General features: G+C 34.5%; 1 protein-coding gene across 1 annotated transcript; it reads right to left on the bottom strand.

The window, feature by feature from the left end:
• Nucleotides 1-1,718: 1,718 nt before the first annotated feature.
• LOC116159378 (segmentation protein even-skipped-like) lies at nt 1,719-10,199 on the bottom strand. The gene is made up of 3 exons (XM_031472347.1): nt 9,972-10,199; nt 9,530-9,741; nt 1,719-2,381 (listed from the first exon to the last, which is right to left on the bottom strand). Exons 1-3 carry the CDS (start codon nt 10,120-10,122, stop codon nt 1,851-1,853), a joined length of 894 nt encoding a protein of 297 aa, XP_031328207.1. The 5' UTR covers nt 10,123-10,199; the 3' UTR covers nt 1,719-1,850.
• Between the last annotated feature and the right edge of the window lie 270 nt (nt 10,200-10,469).

Genomic DNA, 10,469 nt, shown 5'->3' with positions numbered 1-10,469 from the left:
GTAATGAAAACTAGTAGGCCATTAAAAAAATAGGCTTATCTTCACTATGCAGAAGTACGCCACTGGCTACAATTTTAAAGTACGTAGATTGGTAGCAAACTTTGGGATACTATAAAACGCTTCTTAAAAAATGGTATTTTCAAGATATATTCAGTGCTCCAGACAACATTTTGGCCATGTATTTACACAGGCCCGTAGCAGGGGTGGTCGGTAATTTTCTAGGTGGGGCTTAAGACTTTTAGATAAAGACTTCTCGTGTAATTTTTGTAAAGGAATCATCAACCGTAATTTCCAGTGGGGGCAAGACCACGTTTTAGGTGGGCTCACTACCTTGGTTACGGGCTTGTATTTACCGGGCGGTTCAAATTCGTGACTCACTATTTGGTTCTCCGTAAGGGTGGGAGATACAGTGTGGGTTAAATAGTTGCTCCTTTTTGTGACTAAAAAAATGAATTTTAAATGTTTGAAAAATCTGTGCAAATAATTGAGATATCACCGAAAAACTGAAAATGTTAAATTTAATTTCATTCATTTGGACGGTTCCCGTTGGATCCTTTTATAAGAACTTTTTTGAGAGAATCTGAATCTGTTAGAATTTCCATAACACTCTAGATGTATAGAAGCAGTAGAATTACCTACTAGGTACTTTCATACTTCTTATGGGCGCCACATTGGATTTTTACGGAATGAGATAGATGACCAAAAAGACAGATGATGACGTGTCACACTGTTTTTTTTTACAGAAATGTACAAGAACAATTTCAAAATCAAATGTTTTACATTCCATTTCTCAACAAAACCTCCACGGGTAACTAGATCTTGTTAAATAGCCTTGGTTGGCCATGATGTCTTCTATCTCATTCCGTCATTCCAATGTGGCGTCCATAAGCAGGGGCGGACTGGCACGGGGGGGCGGGTGGCGATTGCCACCTGACCTGCCCGTTGGAAATTTATAAGTATGTGCTGTATTTAGTTTCTTGCACTATTAATAAATTATTAACACGTTTCTCTAATTGGGGTTGATGTTAGGTTGTTAAAAAATTCTGTTTTAATTGAAGTGTTTTACAATGAATTTATCATTTTTTGTCGTAGTATTTTGAAAGTGCTGAAATACAATGATAGGCGATGCACCTCGTGTGGATTGTATATTTTGTTACTTTTAATTATCAGCTGCAATTTAAAAAACTGTATGGTAATTTATTTTCGAGAAAGGAGTACTTTAAAATGTTTTTGTGGTGCACCTCAGAGCTAACCCCCCCCTCCACCATCATTACTACACTAATACTTTAATGGCCCGTAACCTATGCAATTCCACCTGGCCCGCAGTTACTACCCAGTCCGCCCCTGTTCATAAGAAAGTACTGAAAGTAGTAGCCTAGTGACCGTAGAATGTACGTTCAAAATTTTCATGTTCAAGGACGGAAATATTAGTGAGTTTCGTAGAAGAGGTACCCCTCGAGCTCAAAATTGAAGTATCTGAGGATTTATCGAGAGTTTCCCCACCCAGGGCCCTTAAAGTCCTTAAAAATCACGCCCGCCTACTTGATTGAATAATTATATAGCAAAATTAAAGAAAGAAAGATTTGGAAGATAGTAGTAACTCACATCTTCTAGCTTGCTCTGCGAATAATTTTTGTACGAAACGACGTAAAGAATACAAGGTTTATATTACGGCATTTATTTACAACATAAATGACATGTTCTTACAATCACTTTTCAGATCGCCATCGTCAAATAACTTAATAATACTCGCTGTACAAAAAGTAGGTAACTTATTATTTAATAGACTAATACACAACTATACAATTTAATAATTTAACAAACTTAACACATAAAAGGTATCTACGGATTTAAGTTTCCGATTTGTAAGGTTTGAACAGTTTAGGTTTTTCCGGCATGGAGATGCTCGTATGGTGGTCCTTGGCCGCTATGAGTAAACCTTCGGGCGCCGGAGGGCTGAGACTAATATCTGAATGTACCGGTGAGACTCTCGGCGATAATTTCGCGTGGGCGTCCAATTTCATCGACGGGTACGGGGAAAAGTCCAATCCCAAGTTGAGATTGAGCGCTTGAGGTAGGGAGTGTTGAGTTATGGTTTGTGGCATGTTTTGAGGCACGTTAATGTTTTGATTTAGATTTAGGGATGGGTTTGAGAGGGGGATGCCGGTTTGGGGTAGTCCGAATCCTTGGCCCCAGGGGTTGTAGCGCGGGTAGTGATGAGGGTAGACCGGTGGCGGAGGGGGGTAGTGTAGCGGTAAGGTGGACGCGGCGGCTTGTAGTAGCGATGCGGCAAACGCAGGGTCCGTGTACACTGCGGCGTAGGGCCACGCGATCGCCATCCGTTGTCTCTTGTCCTTCATGCGACGGTTTTGGAACCAAACCTTTAACAAAGAGAAAAATTTATTAGCGGCAAAGAAAAAACGAACTAGTAAAGTGTTATATGTGTATCTGCCGCTGAGGCCGAAACAAAAAACTTCATTCAATTGTAAAAATGTTAATTTCATGAATGCTTAAACACCGCCTTGATCTTAAGTAGTTAGCACTTCATAAAACATATGATTCGAACTTATCTGTGCATTAGGCTACTGCTTTATAATAAACTCTTAAGTTGTACCAAAATAGAAGCTAAAGTGGCGATTCCATGTTTTATACTTGAACACCGCGGTTCCTTTGATGTGTTAAAAGCTACATTAATGTCTTATTTGGCCTGTAATGTGTTAATTGTCTACAGCGGTCATTTTTAAATATTTAATGACCAAAGAAATTCGTAGGATCATTTTATAGCTTTGATTTTTTACAGTAAATGAATATATAATTGCGTAATAAATACTAAGTTATTAAAAAAACAACATTATCATAATAAATTTATTGTTGACAATTTATGTAAGTGTATAATAATCGATATCGATAGACAACCTCTCCCATATTTAACCAAAATCGATGTTTACTCGATCTGTTAGTTGAAAACACACATTTCACAAATTATTAAAATCGATACTATAATTTTGTGCTAATTTTTGATCGTTTGTCCTATTATTTTCTCTGAGAAAAGTAAAACGAACGGAATCCTAAAAAAATCTCCTGTAGACTATTGTATCGTGTACCGAACATATAAGTGGGTGTCTAATTATTTATTGTCCATTCCAAATTAATCTTGAAGCAACGTAATGTAGGTATATACAGAAATGGAAAAGCACTCTGAAGTGGAAACCGTCGATTACAGTATGATCAGTGTACAAAGTACAGTATACACGGTGTCCATTTTTCGAGTGCCACTATGGGGATCTCGCTTATCTTAAGAGATAGATAGTTAAATGAGGGCAAAGTTGCGAATTTTCGTGTTGAATAATAATCTGAAAAGAAATTTAAAATATCTTCAATAGTTTTGAAAATATCGCAAAAAAAAAAGAAAATTTCTGATTTTCGTTTTTAATTTTTTCATAGTAAACTAATCGTTCTAGACATTTCTAATTAACACATTATTCAGACACTTTTTAATGGAGATTTCGAATATGGCATCCCGTTTTCAATAACTTTTAAGATGACGGAGAAACACGTGGCAACTTTAATTTTTCTTATGGGCGCCGTTTTGGATTTTGACATTTTGAGATTACGTCTTTTTTTCTCTTTACAACGATATATCACACATGGTGGTTCAGTAACACATTTTTCCTAAAATTACAATTTTAATTTTCTGCGAAGAGTGCTTTGGAAAAACAAAACGTTCTTTTGTTGTGAACAAAAGGTTGACTTATTTCAAGTAGTGTAATTTACGTTTGTGCTAGATTTATTGCGAAAATATTATTTCTTCTTAAGTATTTTGTTCTAATTTGAATTTTTCTTGCAAAACGAAGGTTCAATTATATTCAGATGAAAATCTCAACGCTCTAACCAGACAGATGGATCAAACTGTCATACTTTTGTTCACGATAAAAGAACGTTTTGTTTTTCCAAAGCACTCTTCCCGAAAAATTAAAAAGTGTCTGAATAATGTTTTTTTGCGATATTTTCAAAACTACTAAAGATATTTTTAATTTCTTTTCAGATTATTATTCAGAACGAAAATTCGCAACTTTTCCCCCATTTAACCAACTCTCTATCTCTTCAGCTAAGCGACATCCCCATAGTGGGACTCGAAAAATGGACACCGTGTATAACCCTTTACAAGGACCAATTTATATACATGTATACCGTACATTATAACTACTCTCTTATTTATGAAGGTGCGTGGAAGGGCCGGACGTACTTTGCACTCGGACTCCAAGCATCGAATTCACAATATAAGATCTAAATTCAGATTTACACCTTCATTGTGGGAACTGTCAATAAGGCTTTGGTATAGGGTGAAAATGTGCTGGAAAGTACCCCAAATGCGCGTTTTTAGTGATGGCTGTAGGTGGTTTCCCGGACCTCTAGCGATCACTAGAAAAGGTCCACACAAATGCCTCTACAAAGCTTTTAAGACCATGCAAAACAGCTTTCTAAAGATATTTTCAATTTTCCATTAACTATGTGTGTAGAGGCCCTTTCCAAAACTGGCCGAGCCCGGGAAGAAGCATAAAGTTCTGGAAAGAGCTTAGGATGCTCTTAGAAGGGTTCTGGAGAGGATCTACCTATATTCCTTCTAAAATACGATTCGAAAGGCTCGTGAACGTTTGCATAAAGCTTTATGGAAGTCCTATGGAGCAGAATTAATTAAACGAAGGCGTATTGATCGGAAAGCTGTGATTATTAGCCAACCACTTTCAACGAACACGTTTCGGCAACAGTAGCATCATCATCTGCGAACGCTATCGTGACAATTTTCAAATATAATCAATATGGCTAAAAAGAGCCAAGCATATTGAGCATAATGTAAAGTTTTTAAATGCAATAGCAAAAGAATGACGATTTGCTTGAATGTTTGCCTAATTATAGTTTATTACATGGCCAATAAACGCATGAAAAAAAAACCTGTTACGTTTGGTATAATGAAACATTTTCAAGGAGTTTAACCGAGGTGGAAATCTCAGCTAGAATTCTTGTATTTTTCGATGATTTTCGCATCGCCAAAGCAACAATATTCAGATTAACTAAGTGACAGTCAGATCTTCATTTTGTTTTAAGAAGTAATTGGGTGCATAAAATTACGCGCCTTTCAGAAGAAATGTTGTTATTTAAAAGTAGACATAGGTATAATACACATAAATCCCTATGTCTACTTCTTAATAAATAGCACTGTATATTGTATCGTTCCCCGATATGTCAATGATACAGGGTGTAACAATTATGGATGTGTGGCAAATACGTAGGTATAAATTGTGCACAACTCTTGTACAGATAAAGCGTAATAATTAATGGGGAAGGGGTTCTTTACGTATAAACGTATAAAAAAAAATAGGTATGACATCTTACATTTGTCAAAAAATCAGTTCCTAAGTTTTTGAATTGTTTATTCATGTAACTTATTATGTATTACCATAGAGTTAGTATTACTTAGAATTACTTTCATGCGCGTTATTTCTTTTTTCTTTTGTTTGTTACTTTCATTGTTACTGTTCTACTTTCTCGAATTACTTATTATAAGTTTAACTTTTTCCATTTGTCCTCTAATTGGATCTTTTATGTATCTGTTGGGCAAATATATATTATTATTATTATTATTATAAACATTTCAATGCCGCCTGGCATCCATTTAAAATCTAGGATATATAGGGTGGGCTATTAGTGTGTGGGTGGGTGATTTATAACAAAGTAGCATTTTTTTAAATGGAACCCCGCCTGTAGGTATATTTTTACATATTTTGATTCCGTGATCAATTTTAGTGTGACTTTATGTATTACCGAGTGTATTACACTGCACATGATAGGTATCTAAAATGAGTCGTTTAGCCGCAATTGGTCATTTTTTACGTATTTTCATAGTTTAAATAAAAAAATTATTATTTTATCCTTTTCTTTTGTTAATAATTTTTAACAGCTTACTAGTTACCTAGTAAGGGGCTTTTACAACTGAATGACACTGTCAATTATTAGAAATTGTTGACAAAAAATATGTAAAAGCTAAATACCGGCATGATCGTTAGAAAGGTGATAAAATCCTAAATTTTATGCAATAAAAAACTTGGTAGTTCAATTAAAAAAAATCAAGTTACCTTTGATTGAAGAATATTGAAAATTCAGGGAGTGATTTTTTTAATACATTTAACACTGCAAAGTCACGGCCTTCTTAGATTTATGATAACTGCGATATTCAATTTTTACTGGATATCTACTAAAAAATGACGAATTGCGGTTAAACGACTGATTTTAGCTGATATCATGTGTAATAACATAAAGTCACACTAAAATTGTTCAAGGAATGGAAATATGTAATAAGTAATATACCTACAGGGGATTTCATTTAAAAAATGCAACTTTGATATAAATCACCTTGTATAACAATTGCAATTTCGTTGTGTCACCTCGCGTATATCCATATATCCATTGATAATTACACCCTTTAATTAAAAAGTAGCCCCGCAAGACGGACGCAATGGACAGATGCCCAAATTCGAATAAAACCTTATTTTTATTAAATTCGTCGAGAAAACATAATACGCTTTTTGAACAATTTTTTTTAATAAAATACTCTGCAATAGATCTGCAATTTTTGTTAACATTTTCATGGAGTTTTAACTTAACGTAATTGGTATGCTTTTTTATTTAAAAAAACATGAAAGAAATTATAAGCTACAGTTAAAATTCACCGTACAACTTCTGTTTCTTTGTTACTATGTGTTTTGTTGACAAAACTAGCCTAAACAAATTTTTTTCTGAAAAAACTTAAATTAACCATCAAACCTTAAAGTTACTAAACCAATATTTTAGGTGTTATTTTTTTAAACTTCTTTTTTCGTTGATGTCGCACTGTGCTATTTCGTGTACCGTGCCGATGTATTTACATTTTTACATTCTGTAAGTTTTCGTTATTAAGTATACACGGTGTCCATTTTTCGAGTGCCACTATGGGGATCTCGCTTACCTTAAGAGATAGAAAGTTGGTTAAATGGGGGCAAAGTTGCGAATTTCCGTGCTGAATAACCTTCTGACAAGAAATTTAAAATATCATCAATAGTTCTGAAAATATCGCAAAAAAACGAAACTTTCTGATTTTAGTTTTTAATTTTTTCATGATAAACTACTCGTACTAGACATTTCTAATTAGCACATTATTCGAACACTTTTCAATGGAGATTTCGAATGTGACATCTCGTTTTAAATAACTTTTCAGATGACAGAGAAACACGTGGCAACTTTAGCTTTTCTTATGGGCGCCATTTTTAATTTTGAGATATTAAGATTACGTCTTTTTTTCTCTTTACGACGATATATCACACATGGTGGTTCAGTATCGCATTTTTCCTAAAATACAATTTTTAATTTTTTGGGAAGAGTGCTTTGGAAAAACAAAACGTTCTTTTATTGTGAACAAAAGTTTTACAGTTTGATGCATATGTCCGGTGGGCATCAGCGAACTAGATGTGTTGAGAAAATTCGATTTTCATAGGAACAGAATTGAACCTTCCTTTTGCAAGAAAATTATAATTCAAATTAGAACAAAATAAAAATAAAACTAGCACAATCGTAAATGACTGCTTGAAATAAGTCAACATTTTGTTCATAACAAAAGAACGTTTTGTTTTTGCGTAGCACTCAGAAAAAGAAAATTGTATTTTTAGAAAAAATGTGATACTGAACCACCATGTGTGATATATCGTTGTAAAGAGAAAAAAAGACCTAATCTCAAAATGTCAAAATCCAAAACGGCGCCCATAAAAAAAACTAAAGTTGCCACGCGTTTCTATCCGTTATCTTGAAACTTATTAAAAACGGGATGCCATATTCGAAATATCCATTAAAAAGTGTCTGAATAATGTGTTAATTAGAAATGTCTGGTACAATTAGTTTACCTAAAAAAAGTTAAAAATGAAAATCAGCAATTTTCGATTTTTTGCCATATTTTCAAAACTATTGAAGATATGAATTTATTTTTAGATTATTATTCAGCACGAAAATTCGCAACTTTGCCCTAATTTAATCAAGTTTCTATCTCTTAAGATAAGGGAGATCGCCATAGTGGTACTCGAAAAATGGGCACCGTCCGTCAATATCGAGAGTACGAAGTCGCGGAGGAAAATCTAGTAGGTAGTACCTAATAGTAAATTCTAATTCAGAAAATTTTGTTCCATATCTGCTTTGGTCCAATACATATGTGGGCTTGTATTTTAAATAGGTACTTAGATCATTTCTAACCAAATTTAGGGTTTAATCTGTGGTTAACAGAGAATTAAGCTTCTAAAGCTTCCTATACATTCGCGTCTAACTAACTGGCTTTGGTAACGTGTTCAAATTCCATTATGTCTTGATGAAAGTGTTCCCCTTGTTGTTCCAGGATTTTTTCTCCTCTTTGCTAAGTAACCGCGGGAAAATATCACACTCCATATTTCTTTTTATTTGAGGGCAAACAAAAATGCCAGCTTTAATTTTTGCCCCTGAAAGCTTTCAGTCAAATCGCTATAACTTTTGAAAATGCAAATATTTTCGATTTCCAATAATCAGAATATATTATACCGGGTGGTGCACCAGGAACGTATAGGGATTTAACATGGGAAATTAGTTTTATGCAATATCCTACCCTCCTGTACATGTTTTATTAAGCTTTTGGTATACCCGAAAATTTAAAATTAAATTTCAACATTTCTGTTATTCGTAGCAATAGCCATGACTTTTGTTGTTTTATGAATTGCACTTTTTAAAAATGTCACAGCCAACTATGGTTACTATTTAAGAAAATGTAAGTTTGCGTTATAACTCGAAAATTATAAAAGAAAAATGAAAATTAAACAATTATGTATTTTATTAATCGGAAAAAGATCTACAATTTTTCTTCTCTTTGCATATTTCTGCATTTCTAATACGAATACTAACGATTCTACAACATTTAGAAGAAAAATCACTAAATCTGTTTTTCGCTCATATCTAGTAAACTGTGGATTTGTTTCAAAAAACAAAGAATAAGTATACTTAAAACGACAACTCTTTCTCCATTTAACCGAATCTCTATGTCTTACGGTTTCCAAAATCCCAATGAAAAAAAAAACTCGCACGGAAAAAATTTGCGGGAATAAGAATATTCTGCTAAATTCCTGAATAAAATCAGAAAATTCAATCTTTCTTTAAATTTAGAACACAAAAATAACATTAGAGAACAAAACATTAAAAATGATCATTTATAGAATGTTGATGATTTGTTCGATATGAAACTATTTAATCATTTCCTGTCTATGAATAAACAAGATAATTAATGAGATTTGTTTGTAGGTAGTTAATGAGTTCATTAAAATTAGAAAACAAAAAAGCTTTTGTTCGATCAGTTGCTGTAATTATTAGATAAAAATTGCAATTATGATGTGACCATCGTCAATTACTAATGGAATTTATGTTTTCATTTACTGATTTACTGATACTTCAGCCAAAAAATCATCGGAAATAAAAATTGTGCACCTACCTTTATAGTACTTTCAGGTAAATTAAGTTGCGCCGCCAGCTCGCATCTTCGTGGTCTCGAAACGTAATTTTCTTTATAAAATTCCTTCTCTAGCCTTCCTAGCTGTTCCCTTGTGAACGCCGTACGATACCGCCGAATATTCGGATCGGATTGAACTGGACTTGTGGATGACGTGTTTAGTTTCGATTCCGACGATAACGGGCTGCTGCACTCTGCAAAAAAGGGAAACGAAATTCAGGAAATGTTTCAATAATGCGCGGAAGCAAAAGCTTAAAGTCGATGTTCCTGATAGTCTAGACACTACAAGTGGTTAAAATCCAAAAAACATACAGGAACCAGATAATTGAGAGGAACTAAAACTTAAGTGACTTGGCGACGCGCTTCCGCCCTCCAAGGTACCTATTATAGGTGAAAAGATCCGACGGATTGCCTAATTTAGTACCTTTTTTATAATGCTGCGTACTGTTGGGCGATTGCGGCGGGCTGGGCTGATTATGGTGATGAACATTATAATGAGGCGGAATGACGTCTAAAACTACAGGCGCATTTTTGCCAGCTTCTTGTTGATGATACATCCTAAAGTTGTTATGCATGGGCACGTCACTAGCACTTAAATTCAATAATGTAACGCCGCACGAAATTACCGAGATCTGTATTAAGTTACCACCAAAAAGGGTAGAAGGCAAATAATTGTGTATTGAGTGATAGTCTCTCCAAGTCTTGCAAGTTTGGGGCTATTCTAGGCGGGGTTCGAATCCGCCCTGGTTGGCTGCGGTGTGACGTTTCCTGATTGGTTATTCCGCCTCTATGGACTTATTTTCACTTGTCTCTAGATTCATTTTCCAACGAAACAGTCCTTATGGCCTCTTAGTACATGTCGGAGCGTATTAAACAGATATATGGACCATTTTCGGCGTTAATAACAAAGATTGTGCACTGG

The sequence above is a fragment of the Photinus pyralis genome, unplaced genomic scaffold (genome assembly GCF_008802855.1).
Source record: "Photinus pyralis isolate 1611_PpyrPB1 unplaced genomic scaffold, Ppyr1.3 Ppyr1.4_LG1, whole genome shotgun sequence".
NCBI classification, from domain to species: Eukaryota; Metazoa; Arthropoda; class Insecta; order Coleoptera; family Lampyridae; genus Photinus; species Photinus pyralis.
This window is presented reverse-complemented; position numbering and strand designations above follow the sequence as displayed.